At 42.2% G+C, this 27,110-nt stretch overlaps 1 protein-coding gene across 6 annotated transcripts in view; it reads right to left on the reverse strand.

Annotated features, from left to right (window-relative positions):
• Positions 1–27,110, reverse strand: part of LOC141768991 (tight junction protein 2-like) — an 85,085-nt gene that overhangs the window by 18,439 nt on the left and 39,536 nt on the right. For all 6 annotated transcript variants that reach the window (XM_074637592.1, XM_074637588.1, XM_074637586.1 and 3 more), the window contains exons 2-13: positions 26,520–26,573; positions 23,775–23,899; positions 22,590–22,692; positions 19,383–19,941; positions 16,980–17,083; positions 16,100–16,253; positions 8,877–8,982; positions 8,365–8,483; positions 7,097–7,160; positions 5,884–6,034; positions 5,608–5,716; positions 1,217–1,436 (exon numbers count right to left, since the gene is read on the reverse strand). In XM_074637592.1, coding sequence (XP_074493693.1) covers positions 1,217–1,436; positions 5,608–5,716; positions 5,884–6,034; positions 7,097–7,160; positions 8,365–8,483; positions 8,877–8,982; positions 16,100–16,253; positions 16,980–17,083; positions 19,383–19,941; positions 22,590–22,692; positions 23,775–23,899; positions 26,520–26,573 — 1,868 coding nt within the window. The remainder of the gene's footprint in view (positions 1–1,216; positions 1,437–5,607; positions 5,717–5,883; positions 6,035–7,096; positions 7,161–8,364; positions 8,484–8,876; positions 8,983–16,099; positions 16,254–16,979; positions 17,084–19,382; positions 19,942–22,589; positions 22,693–23,774; positions 23,900–26,519; positions 26,574–27,110) is intronic.

Raw genomic sequence — 27,110 nt, forward strand, 5'->3', positions numbered from 1 at the left:
ACTAATCCATTCATTATCCACATACACGTTCATAAATGACATTCATTTTCATTTACATTCGTAAATCCAGTTCTGAAGCTTTGTGGTGCAAAGATTGTACATGCAATAGAAACTGATTTCCTCTCGCCCAAGGTCAGGATGGATGGTTGGATGGATGGATACATTGTGGCTGTACTTTATGTCCGCTGCCTCTGTCTTTTATTGTGGGAGAACTTTGTGTCATCTCCTTTAGATAAATGCTATAGAAATAACCTTTACTTCATCAGCTATTAATTGAACACACTCTGGGCATTTTAAAGTCCACATTCATTTCCCCAGTGTGACTGTGTGGTATAATCAAAAGACACAAGACTCATACTAAAGCATACAAACTGGGACATGTGTTGTCTCATGCCAGTGATTTACTCAGCCTCTGGGCTCCGGACCTGTAATTACAGCAACCCTCTCGGGATAATTAGTGTAATGTTACTGGGGTGCAGCAGTGCTGTGCATCCTTCTTCCTAATTTTGTGCCATTGAAAGTAGGCTTGTTAATGAGAGAGATTCAGAGGACAGTGTTCACAGTATATTCCACACATATATATATTTATAATGATTAAGGTTCTTCCTCTATAGTTATATTTAGGACCTGAACACTGTAATAGTGACCTTCTATTCTATTTGGTTTACTGCTATTTAAAGTGTGTAAGATCTGGCCAGAATTTTAGTTTAAAACATTAAAAAAATGAACATTATAAACAGAATGTGAAGAGGTTACAGTGTTGACGTTATGTCAAAGACGTTTATGTAATGTGTTGCAGAGATATCTACTGAAATGAGCATTCTAACCAGCTAGCCCCGGCCCGTCCTGTCTTGTAATACCACTTGTTCCTCTGAGAGGTGATAGTGAGTCACTGTAGCTTCCAGTCTATTTGATGATGTCGGCTGTAATAGGGGTCTATAGCTCTTGGTCTCTGTGAGGCTATACGGTTTGAAACTGGTGATGATGGTATGGTTAATAAAGTCGGTGTCTTTGAAGTCTCAACTTGATAAATCATGCAGGCAATCGCTGCATAAAGTGGTCAGACTGTCGGTTTGAATTTGTTGTACGAAGCCCCCACCCAGTTCCGCCATTAGAGAGGTGGTTTCAGATGCAATTAAATGATGTGAAAAGCACTCTCTTTGAATCATACTGAGGCCTTCAGCCCCTCTGGAGGACACCGATGGCCTTACCCTACCTGCTCTTGTTGGGGATGATGCCCTTCTCCAGCAGCTGCTTGTCCTTTCCAACACGGATCGCCAGCCAGTTGCCAAGCTTGCCGTCGTAGAGGGTGTCCACCACCTTGAAGATGTCCCCCCGGCTGAAGGCCAAGCTCTGAGGAGTCTCTTTCTCGTACTCAAAGTGGGTCCGGATGAAGAAGGAGTCTCCACGCCCCGACACCAAGATATCATTATAGACTAGACAAACCAAAAAATAGTGAGGGATAAAGAGAAGGGAGCGTTAAAAAGAGTTCGAATGAGGCTCAGACAAAGTGATGACTGCTAGTAACTTGAGGTTCTCAGACGTTCTCCAAGTTCAAGTGAACTCTGCTGGTCTATTTTGACCATTAGACCCTTGTGATGAATTTGGATATAAAGTTTTGAAGTATTAATTACACTGCTGGGACTGCTCTATAGAGACAGCAAATCCTTAAGGTGTCAGATGAATACTTATTTTCCCAACAGACACTTTAATTAAAATTATTAAAAATATGAGGGTCTAATAATGTTATTACATTTCAGCCAGAGGACCATTTATAGTCAATGATAAGGCTCCGCTCTCTGAGGGAGCTCTCAATGAATCCGAGCAGTGATGCGGATTCTGCTGAGAGAGCTAATCCCCCCAAATAAACACACATGAATATTAAATCGGAGTTAAATCAACAACCAGAAATACTAAAAAAGGACGAGGTTGGGGTGGTGGAGGGAGCGATAACTACAGCGATAAGTGTGATAATGTTGCGTTGTAAAACGGTGTGATTATGATTGGATGTTACCTGCCACATAGCTGTGAATGAGCCACTCGTGGCATTTCATTAAAGGGGACCTATCATGTGCTTGTCACTCGCAAGCCAATCAGAGCAGACTGGACTTTTTCGGGAGAAAATCCAAAAAGTACAAACCTGAAAATGAGCAAAATATGTCCCCTTTAAAGGTTCTCTGTGTTTTGTTTTTTTACCTCTAGTAGCGCTATGGAGCTGTGAGCGGATCCGTGTTTGGTTTATCTCGTTCACAAGGACGCACGAGGACGCACATGCATGCCATGCGCACATGGGTGATGTGATAGACTCTCCTGTCAATAGTTTCACACTATTTCACTGCTCTACAGGGGGCAGTAACACATCAACATATGCTGCAATGTGCCAATAAAGGAAGAGAAGAGGAACACTGCAAATTACTTGTGATCCATCATGTCTGAAATTCCACATTTGGGCTCTGTGATGACAACTGAGCAATTTCCATTTGCAGAATAATTCCCATTGGAAAGCTAAAAAGAACTACTAAGTGGACCTTTGAGCTTAGACTATTTCCTTCCATGTACTGTTCTCTCCAAAGGTCAAGAATGAACTTCCATGCACAAAATTCCAGTCTTGTTTGCACAATCAAACCAAAATGCACATATTTGTCTGACTGTTGCATGGAAATAAACTATACAGCCTGCTCCGGGCTACTGCGAGGCTTCCTGATTTGATATGTGTGGTCCGACAAAAGCGCTGACCCAAAAGGACCAACAGAGGCAACAGTCATACTGACTACAATCCACTGCTGCCGAGGCCGGCTGGCTGCACAAGAGGCTTCATACACACTGTGGACTCAGCTGCAGCATATATTCAGTCTACTTGAATCTCACACACAAACACACACTGATAGAATACATAAAACAAAGGGTTCCCCTTGCGTAACCTTCTTCTGGTTGAGTACACCTCCAAATTATAAACATATTATGCAGTGTTTCTTCTAGGTTGACTGCTTTGGCCCGGCGGAGGGCGGGGGTGGGGGCTGTTTGTGTTAATTATATTGTGCACTAACATTATACCACACCGAATTTCGTTCTCAAATTGAACACAACCTGAAAATGAGAATGATATATCCCTTTTTAAAGTATTTTAGTTGCTACTAGAACATGTTTACATGCTTTAATGTTCAGAAAACACATTACTTTCTGTCTGAATGGCGGCACGGTGGTGCAGTGGTTAGCACTATCGCCTCACAGCAAGAGGGTCGCAGGTTCAATTACGGATTGGGGCCCTTCTGTGTTGAGTTTGCATGTTCTCACCGTTGTTAGCGTGGGTTTTCCCCGGTTTCCTCCTACAGTCCAATGACTTGCAGGTTAGTCTGTCTGAATATACCTGTATTCACCCTCTGAGTGCCTGTCTCTTTAAGCCACCCTCCCCTGATTGGCTTAATATTGGGTATATTCTATTGAACCTGCATGTGACATAGGAAGGGGAGCGAAATCTGATTGGATTGTTGAATCACGTGTTTTCTGATTTAGACAGCCCACAAAAAAACTGACTTGGTTGTCTTATTTCACAGTTTGTGGGTTGGTAGGCGCTCCGGATACCCTGATGTATGTATGTGCACAAGCACTGAAAAAGTGAGTTTTTCATGATATGTCCCCTTTAAAGTTTCTTTAAATATTTATCTGTCACTTTTCTAAATCCACATGAACCAATCGGCATAAATTAGATCCACCGCACAGCACTCGCTTGTTACTCCCGTTATGTCCTTCTTCCAAAACAGTGGTGAAGAACACCAGGAACAAATGCCATTAGTTGAGTTTTCATTAAAACAAAACTATGACTGGTGTGTTAACTGCACGCCAAATTAATCAGAGCACACAAGGGCAAATTGCCTCCTAAGTTACCAGTTCTCACTCCACATAAAACATCACTACATTACTATCCTGACCCGCCAAACGGTTTGTTAAACAGAACCATCTGAGAAGCCGTCACTGGAAACTGTTTGGAAAAGGGCAGGCGCTTCCAAAAAAATACTTTGCAGGTTTGGATGAACCACCTGTCAATCAAACTCTTGCCGAAGTCAGTCGGGAGAAGAGCGAAAACATCTTTTCCGTTGAGAAAAGCCTTCAGTGCCGTTCTTTGCTCTTCTTTCAATGAGAAAATACTTTCCAGTTCTGATATAACCGTTGCTATGGCAGCAGCTACTGTACGCTAACCTCTTTAGGAGCCGCCACCGCCCATGGCTGCTTCTCACAGGATGCTGAGTGGTCCGTGATCTGGCTTTAAGTTTGAACTAACGAAGATGTATTTTGCAGAACAAACACATACATTTGTTGTACTGTACTTGTGAGGACCTTTTATGGATTGTCCTGAAATGTAACTCTAACCTGAAAATCCTCCAAAAGTCCTTCCTATCCAAAATGAACCTTGCAGTCGCCTCCGTGACCTCATCTCCTCCACCGCCATTTGTTTTATTTATGTTGAGGACCTGCCAACTCTCTCTGATGATGACGTAAATGTCCTCTCAACAGTGCTGCACTTTGAAGAGTTTCAGTTTTCATGTCATGTCAGTGCTCTGCTTCACTGTGTGATGTGTGTTTTTGCTTCATAAATAAATTCCTCCCAATAAAAAGGCCAAAGCCCCCTTTTCTTTTTCAGAGCCACAAGCTCAGGGGGCCAATGTGCTGATTACATAACACAGTTGGAGGCATGTGCCCATGTGTGTCACGGTTGGCTGAACCAAAACTAGCCTGATCTGGTCTAAAAGCCTTGGGGGACCAAGCTGGTATCTCCATCATTAAATGGAAACATCAGAGAGAGAGAGAGAGAGAGACTATGGTCCTGTGGTGGGAGTGTGACAGCTGGCAGAGCATTGTGGGGAAAGTACACTGTGTTCTGGGATATTCCACAAGTCACTGACAAGCCTCCAACTGAGTCAGTTAGAACGGCTCCGAATAACACCTTCCTTCATTCTAGCATTTCTAGTAAAAAAAAACTACTCTTACTATAACTATACTGTCTCTGTCTGTGGCTCTCAGCTTCAAGCCCATTGGTCCTACTGGAGATAAACATCTTTAAAAAACAATAAAAAGGCTCAGTTATTTCCTAAAACAGCTGGTCACTGTAGTTTTATCAAACGTTACTCGCATTTGATGCTCTAGTGAGTATTTGGGGCAGCAGGACGGTGTATGTGATACCAAGTCAAAATAAACTACAGTGTGTGTGTGTGTTCATGGGGATGTATCGTATATAGTGAGTATATATAAATAAGTTTGTCCTGAGGGTGATACTAGAGAAAAACTATAAGGACTTGGGAGCATGAATGTGCTCAGTAAACTTTATGGCAATCCAATAAAATGATTAAATTATGATATGTTGTTAGTAATTTGGACATTTTGGTCCAAAGAGGTAAAAGAAGAATGTTTCTAGGGGGCTGAAAATAATAATAATAATAATAAGAAGGGGTCATCTTCTGAGGATCATGAACATGCTCGTTAAATGTCATGATAACTTGCCTTACAGACTGTAATATATACAGTATATATATATAGTTATAAAGTTATATAATATAGTTTTAATGTGAGAAATGTAAGTCAGACTATGCTTCTGTGGAGGGAACGTTTTACCGTCAGGTTTGCTCTGTGCCAGGATGGTGACCACTTCCCCTTTAGGAATCTCCAACAGGAAGAGCACTGCTTCCTCTCTCACAACACCTTGGAAATCCACATTGTTCACCTTCAACACACAAACAAATGGCACAATAATTAGGACTGATTGCTATTCAGATAATAACACTGATATGTTTCCTGTAAGCTCACATTCACATTGCAATTTGAACTATGTCGTCTCTGAGTTTATTGTTTTTTTATGAAATGGAAATAAACTGTGTCTGGACCAGGTACCTTTAGGATTTGATCTCCGATGCGCAGGCCCTCTTCCTCAGCAGGACTGCCCTCTTGGACACTGGCAATGAATATGCCAACATCATTTCCTCCTGCGAGCCTCAGCCCGACACTGTCTCCCTTCTGGAAATTCACCATCACCGTGTTTGGCCTGCGGGAGGGAACGTACATGCTGTCATTAATGATATGGGTTTACTAACACAAGAGTGCAAAGCAAATGTGCACATTTTCCATACAAATCTGGCTCTTGCAAAATGTCAGTCCTCAGTCCTGACAATTGTGCAACTATAACGCATAAAGTTGGCGGTTTGCAGGTCAGGTTGGGGTGGTTGATTAACACATATTTTTGCGGGTTGGGCAGTGCGGATTGGGAGGGGGGTTGCAATGTAAGATGTGGCCAGAATATTATTTTAAAACATTCAAAAGATGAACTAACATTATCAGCAGAATGTGAAGAGGTTACAGTGTTGACGTTATGTCAAAGACGTCCATGTATCGTGTTGCAGAGATATTTGCTGAAATGAGCATTCTAACCAGCTAGCCTCACGGCCCGTCCTGTTTTGTAATACCACTTGTTCCTCTGAGAGGCGATAGTGAGTAACTGTAGCGTCCAGTCTGTCCTCAGTTCAGCATGAGAGGACCAAGATGTACAGCTGCCCCGAGGGCTTGTTAATCAGGTTAAAGGTACAGGGTCTGTGTACGTTTTTTTATTGGATTAAATCCAAAGTGTCAGAAATGAGAAAATTACTCGTATTTTTGTTTTCGTCCTCCGAGACCTTCTTCAGTTAGCAATTAGTAATTGTACTTTGAATACCTCTCTGGCAATTATTGCAGTACACACTGTATAGAGAGCAGGGTGAACACAGCTGCTGCTGATAACAGTAATGATCTGACCTTTACACTCTGGATCTGTGGTGAAAGTGACATTGTTATATACACATATATAGGACCAGGCTAAAGCCATATCATCACTGTTTCACATGTATTCAGTGCCCAGAGACATGAGGTTCATTCCTCCATTCATTCACACAATTAGTATGAGTTGGGGTGGATTTATGTGCTGAGCATGTGAAGGCCATAATTAATGCGGGCCTCACATCTGTTCTCATATATATATTTTCACATCATTACGAATAAAATACAATTGGGGGAAAAAAAACACAGTAGGTTTAAAAAGTAAAAGTATGGAGAACTGTGAGTAGAGAAAACTCGCCCATATATTTTTTCATCTTCTGGACTTGGTCGGAGGAGAATCTTGGGCGTGGTTGTTACAGCAACTGTAGATAAAATAAAAAAAGTCAAGGAGAGTGTTGTTAATATCTTCTATGCTTACAACTGTTATGTCAGTAAAAGTAAATGTACAGTGAAGCTTTGGTAATGACCAATTGGTTCAAAGCATGCCCTTTGCTGGAGAAAACAAATGATGCAGAATGGACAGGATCAGCTGATATGATTTACCATACTCTAATCATTTTAGATCTATTTATTTACAGCTCCAAATCTGTGCTGAGATTTGGATATATTGATATTTTTTTTCAATCCAAAAATGACAATACATTCAAAGCTGCACTAATCAATACTTTTCACCAATGACGAAAATATAAAAAGTGCAGCAGCTGCTTGCGGTGGGGTACCAGCACTATGAAAGTTTTCTAGCTTGTAGGGCAGCCTTTATGGCGCCGCATCATGTTTTGTCCATTTTAAGGCCACCCAAGAGGGCGCTTCATCCCGTTTTTGTCTACTGGAAGAGCACTCTAGGGGGGCATATTATCATGTTTTCTACATTTAAGGGCACCCAAGAGGGCACTTTACCATATTGGACGTGCATCCTAGAGGGCACTACATGGGGGCTGTAGCCATGTTTTCATTCAATTGCCAAGCGAATTTTAAGCGATCTTTTGAAATGTTGCAGAAAAGAAATCCACGTTTCCATCAACCAGTTTAAAGTGAATAAACTCGGCTACAGCGTAGTTTGGTCAGAAGTTGGCGATATAGGCTACATGTGGCTGTAATCCGGCAGTACAGTAGAAGAAGAACTAGTCGCAAACCGGAAACTAAACAAGACGCCAACAGCAGAAACAGCTGATCAGTAAATGTTCGCTACATCAGAACTTATTCGGCAAAGGCGTTTCCATACCCTTTTTCTAGCTTTTCTAATGCAATATTTAAAATGTGCATATAAATACGTGGATGGAAACACGGCTAGTGAACACTACATGTGCAGCAAACAGCAGACAGACACAGTAAAGACGAGCAGGCGAACATCGTGGAGCATTTAGCAGCTACAAAGAGACAGATATTTCCCTCGGGAGTTGGTGGAGACCAAACCAGAGCTAAAACCAAAGTGCATATTGGACTTAGACTCATCAGTTGAACACAAACACCACTCCAAATAAATGCTACTTCTGCGACTGTGTTAATGTGAGGACTGTGAGGATGCTGCCACGGCAGACTGAGTTGGACAGTGTTGTGAGTGGTAACCTGGAGGCTCCTCGATGTGCGGTGTGTCTTTGTTAGGCTCAGCTGAGGCCTGGGGGTCTTCAGGTACTCTGAATGGGGAGGCCATGGCTGACATCTTGGGTGTCCTCATGGGTTCTTCCCTGTTTCACACACGAATAGGAACACACACAGACAAGATGAGAGGTTTTAAAGGGACTACAACGTATAACAGTAACTGATTAAAGAGTATGCTAAAATAGCTCATGTAGTGTAGGAGGTGGACAAGATTACAGTAAGACCTCAAGGCAATAGGAACTAATGGGACACCTAATTAGACAACTACAATTAGTGCTCATTGAAGCCTTTTGATGTCTTTTGGGGAAAGTTAAATTTGAAACTCAAGTCAATCAAGACACATCTAACTCAAGTCTTAAGTCAATATCCCATTCCTTTGCACATCAAAGTTAGGTCACAAGTCTACATAACCACACTGGAAGTTAGTTGTTTCAGGTGTTGAGATTTGTATTTTCTTGATTTCAACTCATCCATCCTACCTGGGGTTGTCTCTTTCATTAGAAGAGTGGGAGGACAGGTCAGACTGGCGGGACCTCCTCTCCTCTGGGGGAGAATAGGAATGGTATGACTCCATCTCTGATATGTCTGACAGACAGACAGACAGACAGACAGACAAACATCTCAGTTAGACACACAGACTGTGTAACACCACCACCATCACCAACACCATCATCATCATCACCACCACCATCACCAACACCATCACCAACACCAGCAGCAGTAGAAAACGGTTGCCTCAGGAAGCCCCGTCTGTCAGAATTATGAGGACAAACTCTGGGGGCCACGGCTCAGTACTCAGGATAAAAGCAGCTATTAGTCCCACACACCATATTCATAGTCCCGAAATAATCAGAACAGCATTTATTGTTCAGATTTGTGTAAAAACACCCAAAGTTTTTTAGATTATTTTCCTACCTTCCAAGCATCCATTGTTTTCCATATTTCATATCAGTAAACTTTGAAGATCAGCTTCCATATTGTGTGTATATTCAGTATAGGATAATTAGCAAGTTCCAGTTCTGATCCTGGTCAGTTTGGTGACACCTGTGTTACTGGTGATGTGTACTTTAATAATACAGGGTTGTTTGAAATAAAGACCATGATGGGCAGCAAACATGTCCTGAAGAACGGTGACTTCGGTCTAGTGGCCCTAGTCGGAATTGCAGGTCACTTGACGCCCAATGCCCCCAACTAGTCCAACAAAAATCAATAAGTGTCAATGTGCTGTATCAGCATTTTTTGTGCAATTCATGAAAGCAGGGAGTCAGCGTACTCAGGACTCCAATGCTCATGCTATATGGACCCAATGCAGAAGTATGAGGGAAATCTTAACAATTATTTTTAACTCTCTGAAACTGACATGCTGCCATTGAGTCCTCACATCCAGAAAAGTGGTGAAAGAAGGACAGATGGGTGCAAATACACTGAACACTATTGAAAAACTGCAAAAATGGGGTTTGATATAATGTATGTCTTTAAGATTATAACTTTAAAGAGCTACAGTAGGACATGTTCAGACACTAAAGAAGTGCTTTCTAAGGATCCATGAGGCCCCAGTGCCAGTATAAGAGGGCAGCTCTGGGCCTCATGGGAGTATCTATACTGCTTTATAACCCAGAAACAAGCTGGTGGAAAGTGCTTACACACAGTCCTGCTCTCCACAGAGAGCTCCCTGGCTTTCATTCAGTTCCTGTGATTTATTTTCATTTTTTTTTTTTCATTTGAAGTGAACATGGGTGGCAGTCTTTGATTTGGCTGCTTTTATCCGTCAGAATGTGGCACTCAGCACACACACCGCTCTGAAGAGAGGGAGAGAGGCTGACGATGGTACACACTAAGAAACCAGAAACAGAGGAAATATTTGAGAGCTCAGGTGCGAGACGACAAGCGACGGAACCACATAAATAGAGGACAAATAAAAAAAGTGGCGATAAAACAACACGCCATGATAAAAACCAGCAGACAAAAAAAGCAGATCTTTTTTTTAGAGGCCGTGTTTCACGAGGTACAATCTAGTACTGGACGTGTTAATTAGTTTGATTAGGGTTAAAGACATTCTGCATGCAGGGCTGTAAGCGGAAAAGATGGAGTTTGAAAAGTGAGAAAATGAAACATGGAAATGGAAGAGAGAGCGAGAAACGATGTAAGACAGAGGATGAGAGAGGCAGACAGAAGAAAAAGGGAAATTTGACGATAATGTGTCAAACCTGATATGGCCAAGTGTCACCAACTTCCATCATTCAGAGTTACATCGCAACACAAATTTGTACAGTGTGTTGATGATCACAAAGAACCAATCAATATCGAGTCTGCCCTATATAGGCGGGACATAAGGATGGCAATATGGGCCGGTCTATCTATCTGTGGGTCCATCAAGCACTCACACACAGATTGGATATCCCTGTCTGCGGTTGTTTAGCCCCTTTTTGTAGTCGTTTTGTGTCTCTCTGTAGTCATTTTGAGTCTCTTTGTAGTTCCTTTGTGTCTTTTTGTAGTTGTCTTATGTCTATTTTGGTCATTTTGAGTCTCTTTGTAGTTCCTTTGTGTCTCTTTGTAGTCATTTTGAGTCTCTTTGTAGTTCCTTTGTGTCTCTTTGTAGTCATTTTGTGTCTCTTTGTTGTTGTTTTGCCCCTTTTCATAGTCGTAGTGAGTCTCTTTGCAGCTGTTTTGGTCTCTTTGTAGTCTTTTTATGTCTCTTTTTAGTCGTTTTATAATTTTTCGTGGTCATTTCATTTTTGAGTCTCTTTGTATGACATTTTGTAGGTGAAGGCAAAGGGGGGTGGGGGCCCTGACACTTTGGGCCCCTGGGCCTGTGCCTGGTATGCCCGTTCAGTAATCCATCCATATCTAAGGCTTAAAAGCTTAGACTCTAAGCCATTCATGTCCATTTTACACAGATTCACTACTCAGTGACTGCTTGGACAAAGCTTTACTTGTTAGTCAGCGTTGTAATAAGTGGCAGAGGTGCAGCGGTGTTTTTTCCAGGTGAACACACACTCTTCATTTCCTGCTGGAGCCTGCACACATCCTGACTCCCAACTGCCAACATACAGTACACACGCACATAGTCAGAATCGGTCACTTAACACCGATGAAAATATATCCACTTTTTTACATAATCTGTGCTACATAGGACTTTTTCACAGTTCAAATATTTTATTTTGTACCAGTGTTGAATCCGAGGGATGAAGGATAAAAACAATGTCATCGCAAAATGCAGCGCAAATGAATGCAGCTGCAAAGATCTCTGTCCAGGGTGCTGACGTAGTGTCAGGTTTGCCAGTCTATGTACTGTAACTGTTGAATGAAGAAATAGCACACATGACTCCTAAGCAATAAAATGCACCGTGTTTACTTAAACACACACTTTTTTTTTTTTTACAACTACAGTCTTACTTGGTCTCGTTTGATCAGAAGCATATAGCGGCTAATCCTAGCTAATGTTAGCAACAAACTATTACTGAGGCAGTTCACTGACTTTATGATTTCCCCATTTGTGCTATTGGTAATGAATTTGTCTTTCCGTAGAGTTGTAAATTACAAGCAAGCATACAATTCAACAAATATTGAGGATAATATTTCTATAATAAAATGCATATTTAATTGGGTTTAAATTAATCTGTCAGAAGCTTTGAACAGTTCTTTCAAGGAAATACTACTGGACAACTTCTGGAAAACGCTTAGAAACTTCTTAAAAACTTCAATACGTGCTGTGTTTAATATGAGCTGGTGTCTCAGAACATTATACCTAGTTTCCCTGTACTGTAGCTAGATCCCAATGATAAAGTTCTTTCTGTTAAACTTCCTGGGAATTGTTCATATTAAAAATGTTAATTTAAAATCCAACAGCGTTTGGAAAAAGGAGAGCAACTACCTTAGGACTGTTTTATATGTGGTATAGGTGAGAATACGCGTGTCTGTTTTGACCCTTATTTGTTCGTAGCATTAGGTGTACACTACTTCCAAATAGCAAATCTGCAACGCTAAACACTAACAAGCCCAGCCAACAGCTCAGTCTGCGTAGACTATCTCCAGGCTCCAGGTTTGGGCCATCAATGAAGTAAAGTGGCCCCTGTCAGTGCAGTGAGATGTGTCAGCGTGGTATGAGAATGTTTGTGTGAGGTGGAAATGCGGCGAGAGACAACAGGGAGAGTGACGAGAGTTCAGATATACCACCTGGACAGACAACGGCGAGTTGCTACACTGTTAGGACAAATCATTAATTATGTTATCACACGGAAAATTCAAATTCAACAAACATCTTACCCACTCATGAGCCACGCTTTTGTCATGCAACATTCTGTATTCACAAAAATAAATCATCACCCTTTGTCTGCAACATCATGATTCAAAATTTCAGATGATATAAAAAATAAAGCACAATTCATCTGAAGACAGCTTTACTGACTTCTTCCACTGGCGTTATTCAACTTCTATACTTAATGAATCACACAATTCGAAGTGCATTGTGATTAAAATGTGTTTATTTATTCAGGAAAAATGAATCATGTATTATTAAAAAGTTAAAAAGATTTTTAGAGCAGTATAAAGAGAAGTGCAAAAAGGTGTGAAAGCTTTACAACTTAGTCAGGTTGCGTCACAGCCGTTTTACAGCTTAAAGAAAGGCAACAGAGTGTTACACATGCTGTGTCTTGGGTGGTCCTTCATCTAAAAGTATGACATATTATCTGGAAGAGAAAACACAGACAGAGATTGCACTTTTGAGCGATTACAGGGATCGCTTCTGCTTGTCAAGATGAGCACTTTCAAATCAATACGATCAGTTCAGTTCCTAAGAACCTTCAGCCCACAGTGAGGTCCTGATTAAATCCTGACCTGCTGGTGACCTCTCTCCTTTTAGAGTAACACACAGGAGCTGAGCAGCTGCAGGCAGAAACTCAAGACTGCTTCGTTTCAGATGGTATTTTTAGCTGCTTTGAATGCCTGATATTTTCAACCTTTGGATGTGTGTGTATGTAAACATGATTGGAACTGAATGTCTCTTGTAAAAACTGTTGAAATAATGCCAATGGACACTTTGCTTTAATTATAAATCCTTCCATTCGTTAAAATGTGCTTTTTATATGGAGGCTGAAGTGTGTCACGAGGAATAATTATTACCTTTTTCATTGGTTCATTAAAATAAATTAAGAATGTCATTAAAACATTTCATTTGTGTTTCAACGATGTAATAAAAAAAATAATAAAGTAATACATATTTTAATCTTCTATTTCTATTTCATTATTTTGCATTCATGCATTTATTTATTAATACATTAGTTACGTTAGCAAGAGTCTTCAGGGAAATTCTTCCAGAAGCTGAGTGCATTTTCTTTTTTCTTAATTTCTTTTTTCAATGAGTTCTTGACTTATAGACCCTTTTAGTGCCGACGTAATGATGACGTCACGGTGTTAGCTGGAGGCAAAACAAAGTAAAGACTGGAGGCAAACACGAATCACCTCAGAGTAGAAGGCTAAAGTTACACATCAAAAAATGTCCTCTTGCTGCGTTGTTGGGTGCCAGAATCGAAGGAGTATGGCTCCAACTTGAAATTGTGTCACATACCTTTGAGATGACTAACTCTAATTCAAGGCTCTAGCGAGCTACAATATCGGCGAAGCATTTCAGAGACGGAGAGAAAACCGTCTCAGCCGTCACAGCTGCTGCACAGAAGGCTCAACTATTAGAGAGATGGTGAGAAAATGTTGCTAATACAGTAGTTTAGCATTCTGCTAACCGTAGCTGTGAGCCTTTGGCTGCGGTTAGCAGAAGCTAAACCATTAGCAACATTTTCTCACCATCTCTGAAACGCTTTGCCGATATTGTACGACTCTTTTTGACTGACTTGTTTTGGATTGCTTTGCAGTGTATGCAGCCGTTGCCAACTTTTTTTCCGCAGGAGAGTTAAAGGCATCCAAAGATTTATACACCCTCAGTTTCTCTTTACTATGTACGCTGGGTTTCTCTATCAGGTGTATGAATGTCTGGCCATTGAGTCAGCGCGTAGGGTCGGCCAATCTGACCACATGGGTTAATGTTCACTTTCTCAAGTAACTCTTGCGGTACCGGAGGGTGAGTCACTGTACATATTCAGAGAAACTCATATTTTCTTCAGCCATTGTTGAAAAATACAAGCCAACAAATCCTGCTAGCCAGTGTTAACTAACGTGTTCAGAGAATTATTCTGCCTCCACCTACAAAGATACGTCATCATGTTCACTAACAGAAAAGGGGTCTATAGTAGGACAGGAAGCAATTGGTCCAAATCAATAACACTCGACACCATTTAACATCGGGACTCTCCAGAGTTTCTGCTGTTTTCCACAGCTTTTTATTTCCTTCTATACAAACTATTGTACCGATTACGATGACATTTTATTTGCCGACAATAGTACCAGGAACTGTCAAATCAGCATATTGGAGTGTTTTAATATCGTGGGCCGGTGCAGTGATGATAATCTTCCGTTTAACATTAGAGAAACTAAAGAGGTGATCACAGACTTCAGCATTGGGGAAAGTAGGAAACTACCTTTTGAAATTGCCAGGAAGCCAATTGAGAAAGAGTTTACAATTCTTGGCACTATAATCTCTACAAATCTTAAATCGATCGATTTTAAAAGTTGGCTCATCAGAGATTTGATTTTTTTTTAAGTTTAAAAGGGAAGGCTTTTGGTCCAGTTTTGCACAGTAGTTATGGACGGTGTGCTAACATCCGCATCAATCTCAGTTTAGTTGCCTGACAACTGCTGAAAAGAATGCATTATTAAAAAAAAAATGTTTGAGGCTGCATCTAAAATGACTTCCATGCCACTCCCACGTCTCTCTCTCTTTAAAAAGGCTCTGATCATTGATAGAGATTATTCCTACCCAGCGGCTCCCCTCTGTGAAGGAATGCCCAGTGGGAGAAGGTTTTAAATCTAAGCTTCAAAAGAAGAACATTCACTGAAGCTTTTTTGACTCTCGATGGTAAACCGTTGTTGTTTTTAGCCCAAATGTCATTGAGTTTATTTCCGTGATGGTTTTCATAGAACGTTGTGTTGAATGTTGTTGAACAAATATATATATATATCCTGCTGTTCATAGGACATATATTCAATGATGAACTCAGTTCATTAATTGTGAATTACTGTCCAGCATAACTTAAGTGCTTATGTTATTAATCATTATGTGAACTGTCTCAATTAAAGAAAAAAAAACATCTGTTATTATTCTGATGGCACACTTCAACCTCCACAGCTTAGAGCAAATCTGACTAGCTCCATTTCTTTTGTCCTCTGATATTTAAAAACCTGATACAATTTAACACAGCATTCAGCCCTTCAAACTGAATGACCGACTCTAACTCTAATCTCAGCCTTAAATCAGTGACCTTTAGGCTGAGACTTCCTCCTGACCTGGCCCTACACCAACTCAGGCTTTACAGTTAGGTTGTCTGCTAAGATCAACTTGCAACAGTCACATGTATAAGCTATAAGTAATATGAGGTAATTTGAGGGAACATTTCTGACACCTCTGTAGATATGTGTTTATGTAAATAGTATAAGGATAAGGAGAATGATTTGATGTAACAATGTGTTCAGACCTGTGGGAGACTCTGTAGGCCTTATCGTGTGGTGCTGCTGTAGGCAGGACTGCTGTGTACAAACATCCCTGTGGTTTAACACTAACCCTGTTGGTCAGGCCATGCGTTCAGTGACTCACCGTCATTATCAGAGTCAGAGTCCGCGAGGGGGGGGATGCGGACCAGGATCTGACGGCGGTCCCTCTGGACCACCAGCTGCAGCTTCCCCCTCGACTTCTCTATCAGCTTCCCAGCATCATGCAGAGATAGGTTCTCTGTCACCGTCCCATTGATCTGCACACACACAGTACAGAAGGTCAGAGGTTGCTTTGTAAACCTGGTGAACTTTTAACTTCACATTAGAGGCTGTGCATCTGTATATATACAGTATGTTGTATTTTTATAATCTTGGTGTCAATTTTATGTTTGGTTTTACTACCGCGATTAGTTGGCGTAATCTGCGACACTGATGTCAATACAGCCGGTTTTTGGGTTGTCCGTCTTTACCCATTCTTGTGAACGGGATGTTTCAGGAACGCCTGGGAGTTTCTTCAAATTTGGCACAAACGTCCACTTGGACTCAAGGATGGACGGATTTTGGTGGTCAACGGTCACTGGGACCTCACAAAACACATTTTTTGGTAATAACTAAAGAATTCACTGTCTGTCCAAAATGTCATCACTTCATCATTTTATCCTGTTAGACATTTCTGAGAAATTGTCATAATTAGCACAGGAATTCTTGAGTTATGGCCAAAAATGTGTTTTGGGAGGTCACAGAGACCTTTAAACACCAAAATCTAATGAGTTCATCCTTGAGTCGAAGCGGACGTTTTGTGTCAGATGTAAAACAATTCCCTCCTGGCGTTCCTGAGATATCGCGTTGGGCCGGACTGACGGACAACCCGAAAACATAATGCCTCCAGCCGCGGCTGTCCCGTAGGCATAAAAATAGAGAAGAGAACGAACTTAACAACATGAATGGATGTGTGACTGCGCTGTGAATTAACATGTGTGCACCTTGAGAATGATGTCTCCCTCCTGCAGGTTCCCGTCCATGGCAGCCAGACCTGTGCTGGTCATCTGTTTGATGAAGATCTGACTCCCCAGGCGTAGACCATACTCTATAAAAAACATAAAACACATCACAGTTACTGCAAGCCCCCCTGCTGGAACTGACTCAAGATATTTTAGATGGGAAATTCTTGATAAATTAGGAGGTGAATGCAGTTCTGTTCAGCAGAGGATTTGGATGCCTGGATGTTATTCCATTTTCCCTGTTAAAGACAGGGTGGGCAAACTTTAGAAACTAGGAAGAGTAAACCAGCCCAGTGTTGCCAACTCTTTTCCGATGAAAGTAGCTAGCAGCACAAGCTCCAAAAGTCCCTAAAATCTAGACGGAAAGTCGCAAAGTCGGCAACACTGACAGCTTGTCGCTTCAGGCCTCCCTCCAAAGACACTCCCCCAAAATTCATTATGTATGTATCATTATGAACATAAACATATCATATGGAACGTTAACGATGAATATGGCTATTGTTCTCAAAGCTGTCAAGCTTGCAGCTTGTGGAAGACTGCGGTGATGCTGAATGGGTGCACAGTCAGAGTGTACGCAGGAAGACTGGCAGCCCGTCCAATCGTTACATTCAGGCCGAATGAAATGATTGGACGGGTTTATTACAGTCCTGTGACAGCCACAGATACTGGATTTACTTCCTTTTTTGTCGGGATGTAATGAGAATTTCGACAAATATAACAAAAAATGTTTCTACAATCTTTTACCAACCCCTGTGAAGCTAACTAGTTATAATGTAGCAGTTAGTTGTGACTTTAAACAACTTCAGATCAACTTAAAATTTGTCCGGTGCAACAGGCTGCTGTCGTATCAAAACAGATACTCATAGCATCTCTTCAAGTTGCATTAACAAATGACAAAACAATGTTAGTGTGCATAGTGAAAGGGGACAGAAACAAATCTGAATCTGACATGTAAGAGAGAGAGAGAGGGATGGCTGGATAACAGTGAAATAAAAATGTGTTATAATCGAGGAAACCCTGCTGGTGATGGTGAGGAAGAAGAAATAAATGTGGCCAATGCTGCTTCTGACAAAAAACATTGTACTCGCATTCAAGACCAAAATCTGCAGTGTGGAACTTTTTACGGATTCAAAAAAATAATATATTATTACTACGGCTGTCCCGAATACCATTTTTTGGGCTTTGAAGCCCAAAAAATGCTTCACGGCGCAGCGCAGCAGGCCGACATGTTCTTCTGTCTGTCTCCATCTCCCCCCTTTCAGTGCCGCTGTCACACTACTGTACACACGCACTTCTACACACAACAAACAGTGATATCCGTCTGAGAACAACTAATAATAATTAAAGCTAAATATGAATACGGTTGTTGGATTATTCCTTATTTCATGAGCTATCTGGGGATTTATTCATGTCCCGCCCCATGGCGCTAGCTGATTAGTTACACTTCACAAGTAATAGACTCTCAACACGACTGAAGACACAGACTGGAGCTGCTCTGGTGAGCGAGCGGAGCTGTCACTCGGTCCGCTATTAGGTGATGCCCGCTCCACGCTGAAGTTGCAAAAACAACTAGTAATTCCACCGGTAACGCCAGTTACTGCCGTGGCAGCAAATAATAACATCACAGGAGAAAAGTTGTAGTTACTGGATGTAACTTCAGTTGTATAACCACAACAACTACAAGGAGAGGAAGAGGGAGTGAGACTGCACTTGGATGCAGGCGAAAGATGAGAGAAAAGATGCAGATAATCATAGTTTCTAAAAATACAGCGCCGTGACGATACAAACATTTCATACATCAGACATACAACGACCTGCCGATGCGCTTTCAACCCGCGTTGGATCCGTTCATTGTCACTACGGTTTTCAAGGCAAACCAAAAATGTCGACCTGTTATAATGAAGCTACCCAGACCACACAAACTACCACAGAATCCCTGCCACCAAACTGCACATATCTATAACAGAAGCCTTAAGCAGACCACCACCATCCCATACCACTTAACAACTGAGTTCCAATCAACGCAGTGGTAAACAAGGAACCCTTCACTCCTATTTCTCAAATGTTACAGTGCCTGCTCTATAACGTTGTTTTATAGTCATTCAATACACTGAGTGATAATCTGATACAATCCAATACAACAGCCCTGCAATAAGTTCTATTTTAGTGAAGCCTATGTTTAGACAGGTGTCAATTTCTTATAGTTTGTTTAATTGTATAAAAATGGTAGCGGACAAATTATTAGAAAAACTTTGATTGATTTAAAAATGAAAACAATCGTCATCTCAATGGTGAGTGAAAGAAATAGTGACTCATTTTACATGCCAGTCTACGGTCATGTCTCAGTTCATTGGGCAGCCGTAGCAGGTAGCTGGTGTGTTTTACCTTCGCTGGGTCTGTTCTTCACCAACAGGACATTGACAGGTTTCTCCAGCGGCTCAAGCTCTCTGGAAGGTTCTGGAGATGGAGGGTTGTCATTAAGCTGGTCTCTGCTTCTATACTTCCCTCCTCCTCCTCCTCCTCCTCCTCCTCCTCCTCCTCCTCCTCCTCCTCCACCTTCTCCCTCTCCTCGCTCGTACTTGTCCTCCATGCGGTAGCTGTCCCCGGGGCTGCGGCCTCGGCTGTGGTACCTCTGGCGGTCGGCGCTGGTGTCCAGGGCTCGTCCCCGGCTGCCGTCCCTCCTGGATCTGTCCGGGCTGGGCGAGGTTCTCTCCTGGCTCCTCCCGCGACTCCTTCCTCTCTGGTTTGTGTCCCGCCCTCCCCTGTACTCAGGGTCCAGGTATCCTTTGCTTTCCGAGGCGTGGTCCCGGGTTTGTTCACGGTACCAGCTGTTGTCATTGTCAGCGTCGTAGTAGTGATTGGAGGGGGTGTATACCCGGCTGTCTCCGCTTGGGGACGCGGGCGGCTTCAGTGAGTGGACCATCTTGCGAGGTCTCTTCACCGTCTGACAGAGAAAAAGAAAAAACAACAAAAAGCCATTTAATAAAACTGGTTTGGATCTGAGAACCTCTTCACTGACACCATCCGCCATTTCCCAAAGGTGTTCATTTAAACACATTTTAAACAATCTTATTATTACACTACTAATTATATAAGAGCGGAAATTGATCCTGGAACCTGATTTTTATATTCTTTTTAGTAAACCAAACGTCAAGTTTGCGTTACTTTCAAATCATGATTTTCTTTTCCGCATACTCCCTGGCAACTGCAGTACTTTGGTTGGTTGGTTGGGAATCACCAATGAGTTCCAAATCTCGGAACCCATCGGCTAGCGGTCCGATGTCGGATAAGCCTATGGGGGTTTCTGGGGTTCTGGTGTAGCCAGCGGAATATCCAAGACCTCCTTTTCCTGCTTGTTGTTTACAGTCCGATGAGCAACTTGAGATGCGAGAATGGAGTTGGAGTTGAGAGACGACGTCTACGAACGGATTATTTCTCAAGTAGCCAGTTTACAAGCTAATTTTAAATCAATAAAAAGCAAAATCATCATCAGACGACGACAGACAGTGGGATCCGCCTCTTTTGCTCTCCATTAGGACTGTTTACCTGCATTCAACCAAAGCCTGCTTCAATGTGATTGGGCAATATTTCTCCGACTACAAACGGAAACCAGAAGGCTTCCGATACCAAAACCTAGTCCCGTTGCTATAGATTCTGCATATGAATTCAAAATCTGTCAGGAATCACTGATTTAAATAATTTAAAGTTACAGGGAACTTCATTTAGAATCCCTTTTCTGCCATATCTCTATGTAGGCATGCATGTGATGCTCTGTGCAAAGCATTTGATGTTACTGAAAACATCATCTAATAAAAAAACGTAAAAATTACTGATAGTTTTTAGCCGTTATTTGAAGTCCAGACGCCAGGATGGTACGGCGATGGTGAAGGCCCAATCAGAGAGCGACGCGTCACCAGTAAAGCCATTGTTTTCCTATGGTACTGGCGTGCGCTCCTCTCTTCTGCCACATATCACGTTTTTCTAGTGGGTTTTAGACGCACATAAAAGTTTAAACCTTTCAGCGGAAGGCGCAGAGTCGCACCGCTCATCAAACTTGGCCCAAGCAGCCAATCAAATCAAGCAAGAGGCGGGCTTTACTGCTTTACCACTTTCTTCCTGTTTTGATGCAAGTAGATGTGGTAGGTAACAGCGGGACAATGGCAAATGCAGATGAAAGGTTGATATACTAGTGGTATATAATTACTTTTCTTTTTTTTCAGTATGTCGTGAACCTTATTTTTTATGGTCTTTTCCCCTCCTCATCCAATAGCACAGCAACGGCAAGAGCTCAATGTCTGCTTGAATCCGTTGTTTTCCCATTCATCACATTTGAACGCCCGGTTGCGCACACAGCCCCGCACTACCAGTGCACCACACCGTTCTACCTGACGTGCTTTGCCGAGTTGATTTTGAAGCGCCCGCGCCTGTAGCGCCGCATATCTGTCTGATCAGAGCCTAATAGAGGAATCTCACAGACATAAACTGTATATTAGACCAGGATGAGCAGAGCAGCTTCACCAAGCTCAAACCAACAAGAAGAAATGAAAAGTTTGTGGACCTTGGTTGAGTAAAGATTATTTTGTCAATAATGTTATCTGCTTGTTCTGTTCTTCATCAAATACAACAGTGCAGAAACAAAATTTTTTTGTTATCTGATTTTTGGTTTTAAAAAAAGACAATGTAAGTAATGAACTGGGTAAGTTTCATGGTGATATCTGTTAGTTAACTGTGTACCCGATTCACCTGGGGTGTCTCCCTTTAACCGACAAGTTTGTTCAATAAGACTAAAAAACAACTCTAAAAGAAACGCAGCTTTAAACTAAATGGCTTTCTCTGTCTGACTCTCTCAGACAGGAGTGAGAGTGAAGATACAGCTGCATGTCGTGAAAGCGGTTTTTCGAAGCAGCAAATCAGATTCCCCCGACATGCCAGGCTTTTATATTTAGCTGTATGGAGCGGTGAGATTAGTCCACTGTACACACGGGAGAGAAGTGCTGCTACTTTTAGAGCTGCGGCAGCGTGAGACGCAGTCAGGCTGAAAACCTGAGACATTACTGTGCAGGAGACTTAAAACCCACATACACACAATGTGTTCCTGTAGATGTACGGTGCTACAATATAGTGAGCAAAACAGCGAGCGTCACTCCGCTGCACTCTTTTCCTCCTCATCAGTGCTGGCTCGCCCTGTTTGCAGAGCTCCACGGATGACTCAGTGATCTGCCTCAGACCTCTCAGCTGCTCGGTCACTACTGACTCAGGGTCGGTTTATGCTCGATCAGAACTACTGTAGTTTGTACGACGTGTTGTCGGACCACGTCGGGAAACAAAAGTGTTTGTAGCTTTTCTGAACGTCTAAACTGGAAGTTGGAGTGAAAAACCGTCCATCAGAGAGAGGGCTTGAAGTGGCAATACAGGAAATCAATTCCCACATCTGTCAGATGGGGGGTGAGAAAACCAGAGACTGAAGAATTTCAACTATTTGTCATTGCATGTGGAGTCACTCTGCTAACAGGGAACTGTGAGCTGTCATGTCACCAATCTTAACCCTGCAAAAAGGACACTGTGTCTTCCGCGTGTGTGTGTCATACTCACTATTTTAGCCACTTTACCACATTTACGGAGGGACTGCACAGCAAAGGAATGAGGCACGTTGTCCATGGGTATGGCGTTGACCTGAATGACACGATCATTCTCACTGGATGGAAAGAAAACAAACAATACACACAAATAATATAAGATACGTCAACATTAATGATCTTTCACAAATAATACAGTATAATACATACATACTAAACTTGATTGCAGAAACTCATTATTTTCCCTATATTGATTTATGGCTAATGGATAATCTAGGGGACAATGAGCAAAGTATTGTACTTTGAACTTTCTGTACAATTAGTTTACTTTGAAATACTTAGCTCATGCAGCACAAGCTGTTTGGAGTACATTTATAGCCATTTTTTGTGTTATTTTGAGCAAGATATTTTGCAGAGTAGCTAACTCAGCTGTATGGTAGACAGACATGCAGATTTCATCAGTGTGTTGAGTACAAGGTGACTAGTAGTGTCTTGTAGTAGAGGTGAGGTTGTGGATTCGACAACCAGTACACAGCAGCAGGGTTGCAAAATCCCAGGATTATTCAAGCCGGAAACTTTCCATGGGAATTAACAGGAATTTTGAGGAATTTTAGGGAATTTTAGGGGAAATAACAGAACAAGGCAAAAGTGATCATGGCTCACATAACCCCCGCGCACTGCTTGACCCCTACTAAAGTAGGGCCAAAGGTTTTGCCCTTTTTGTAAAATGTAAAAAATGTTGGGCACCCTGGACTTCTATCCCTCAAAAGGGACAACTAGACCACACTGTCAACCATCATAACTAATTTGAAGTTCCTAAGTTAAATAGTTTCCGAGTTCTACACCGGAAACGAAATTGAAGGCATAAAAATCACAGAAGTCCAGGGTGCCCAAAATGTTTGGAATTTGGGCCAAAAACTAACCCCCAAAAAAGCACAACTAGACCACACTGTCAACCATCATGATGGAAGAGTGCTGCTGAATGCAGTGCATGGTTACAATTCAATTAAATGGGCATACTTTTAACCAAAACATGCCATAAGTTCAGTATCAAAAGGTAAGATATTGTGCAAAATTCCCCAAATTCCAGATTTTAACTTCCCTTGGAATATTTCTGGAAAACCTTACACAGCAGACAACTCAGTCCACTGAAGCATTTAACACTGAGCAGGATTTTTGTAGCGCTGTTTGACAGACTTACAAGAGTAATCCATCTGCTGGGCCTCCCGGAAGCACGTCTGACACGATGATTGACGTCTCACCGTTGTCGACATTGGGGTTGTCACGCCCACCTGACACAGCTATGCCGAAACCCATTTTAGAGTCCTACAGGGAAGTAAATCAATTAGTAAATACAGTACAGTCAGACAGAATGTGACCCACGATAACACTGAGACAAACTGCTGTGAGAGTTTTAACCGATGTCGTTTACTTTCCACCAGGCAGTCACAGAGATGCTGACAAATATACTGCATCTGATGATAACCCTGTGTCATTAAAATGACCTGTATGAACCACTTCATGGTTTTACTTAGTACATTTTAGAGGAACAATGATTGCTGCTGTGATTATACTCACTGACAATGTTTAGTTTTTTTCCATTCCATGAAGTGTTACCTCCTTGTACTCCACAGAAGTCGTAGGGGGGGGGGGGAACATCCGGTGATGTCACAGGTATGGACATGCATTTGCGTGCTCCCAAAGTTGAACTCTTAGAACTACTTTTATCCTGATCAGTTACCTTTTATTAGCTATACGTTCACTCTACCCGTCGATGCATGGCAAGCCTCAGGCAAAAAAAAAGCGAGGTGAACAACCTGGCCTTGATAGCCACAGAGCTAACCCTGCTGGCATGGCAGACAGTTAAGAGGCACACGACAGACTATTAAAAGCTATCCATGTGAGTAAAGAGGACCTGCTTAAACATACCGACAAGATGACGGCAGACGCACAAAAATCGCTGATCAAGATTGAAACTGCCAGAAAAGTCCAGAAGCTGGAGACACGTGTGGGCGCCAATGAAGACAACATTACCGAATATTGTAGCAGGTAGTGTCTAGAAGGGAACCCACAAGTTGGGGAAACTCTTGCGGGATGGTTAAGGTTAGGCATTGATCTAAAATAGTTAAGGTTAGGATGGGTCGTCGGTAGGGATGTCACGGTACCAGAAATCTAGTAGTCGATACCAAAACCAGTGAATTTCCACGATTCTCGATACCATGGTAAAAAACAATAAAAATCCCACAATAAATCCCATGTAATTCAACACATACTCTTTTATTAAAAACATTTGAACATTACAAAAAACGTAATGTAGCCTTTAAGTAATAAATAAAAATAATTTACCCATTTTGTTAATTTTGGCGTATCAGCGGCATGTTATCAATCGATAGTCAGACGACGGACATACACATACTGACCATGAACGCATCTGGTCCGTCATCTCAGAGTAGTAGGAGTGGGAGCAGAAGCAGAGGATTTGTTGTCGAATTAATGAGGTAATCGCCGCGAGGCGGATGAAGCTGTCAGAGCCGGTGTGCACAGACCAGCGGCGCCAGGTAGACCCCCGCAGCGGAGCCCCGCAGCAAAAGCGCTACCGGAGACGCCAGACACACCGCCACCCGACGGTAAAGATCAGAGTCAGCACTCTGCACATGTTGACCATCATCTTTTCTTGTAAAATGTCTGGTGTAATCAATGACACCGGTGTTGTCACAAGTTTATTAACCGGTGGGAAAATGTTCCTCACTGTCACATCACTACCAATGACCATTACAGGCATCGTACGGTACCTTCGGTACTGTAGAAAAAGAGTACCGTCACTTTTTAAAAAATGTTGGCATCGACTTGGTACCAAAGTATCAGTTCTTGTGACATCCCTAGTCGTCGGTCAGCGAGTCTCGCGAGAGTTTTTGCAGATCTCAGATCAGATTTCGCAATTTGGCGGTTTACCTTCTAGACACGACCTATTGTAGCCGCACGGAGAAGATGGAAAAACAATTGTCTCTCCTGAAAGAAAAGGCTGATGTCCTTTAAAATTGTAGCAGAAGGTCCAACATGAGGATTATTATTATTATTAGCTGGTTATCTACAGAGTTAAGTCTCATATTGTATACTAGCAGCCATGAGACTGTAATTTAGCAGCTTCACATCACGCTACATTCTAAGTCCGCCCACTTTTTAGCGGTCCAATCAAATGCAAAGGATTTGATTTAAATCCCTCTTGTAACTGTACACCACTCAAATATTCCGTTTCACTGGGGAATACTCGCAGTACAGAAGATAAAGACGCTCTGACTTCTGTTTCACTGTAGCTTTAAGTGTTGTGATGTTTTTGATCCTGGCAGTCAGATCAGCCATAAAACACGACAAGGGATGTCACAACAGTAAAAAAGGGAACGCTGAGTCTTTTCACCTCAGTTGAAGACATTTCCTTTCCTCTCTGTGCCGGTCTTGTCTTGTGTTGTGAAGTGTGTTCTCCCTGCGTGGCGTTACTCTCCCGTCAGAATAGTGCGGTAGGCTACCCTTCACTGCTTCCATATCAGCAGAATTAAATGGTCCTGTAACCGCTAGTGGCAGCAGTCAGAGGCTGCGGAGTCTCGCTTTAAGATGAATCGTTCGGGTTAAGTTTATCTCCTTCCTGCTCCCTCCCACCCTCCCTCCCTCCCTCCCTCCCTCCCTCCCTCCCTGCATACACTACGGAGGAAGTGTGGGACTAAGAACTGAAGACTCATGCACGGTAGATTGAAAATAAGTAAGCGGATCCAATTTTTTCTATTGAAAAAAAGTAATGAAGGTTTTAATGTGAAAGGATGTTCAAGACCATGAATTTGTGCTTTATCAGGGGTAAATTGTCAGATGTTGGGAGATTGATGAATGCAGTATTTGGTCCCCCCCAGATGCTTCAGGTCGATGAATAGATGGATGGATTAGTGAATGAACTCACCCGTTGCAAACTGACTGTGTACTGCTCCCAGACCATCTCCTCCATCCCTGAGCTCTGTAGGGAACACACAGACACCACAACACGGTTAGCAAACACTGCAGTTCGACACCAGCTACACAATTCATTCAGTATAGCATGAGGCCTCTGTGAAGAAGGTAAATAACAAATCCTAAAAAGACATTCAAAGATCTTGTAAAGAATCATCCAATAATATACTAAAGTAAGAACATATATGTAGCTCACTGGGGGCTGAGCACATACAAGTGGAGAGCAGACTAACCCAGATTAACACACATACACACACACAAACACCAGAGGAAAAGGGCGTGTGTGAACTGAGCCGACCTCTGTGAAAGAACAGTCAGTATCATGTCAATAACAGCAGCACAGCAGCCCGCGTGTTGTCCTGTAGAATTGTAATTGGACAACAGACATCTGCCCTCATCTCTTTCCAACTCATTGCTCTCTCTCTCTCACACACACACACACACACACACACACACAACTTCAGCTGCTTCTAACAAGAGCCATGAATGAGAGACATTAGGAGAGAACAGAGGGAGGAAAGGAGGAAGAGGTTGTGATGAAGAG

This window comes from Sebastes fasciatus, chromosome 6 (assembly GCF_043250625.1).
Source record: "Sebastes fasciatus isolate fSebFas1 chromosome 6, fSebFas1.pri, whole genome shotgun sequence".
NCBI lineage: Eukaryota > Metazoa > Chordata > Actinopteri > Perciformes > Sebastidae > Sebastes > Sebastes fasciatus.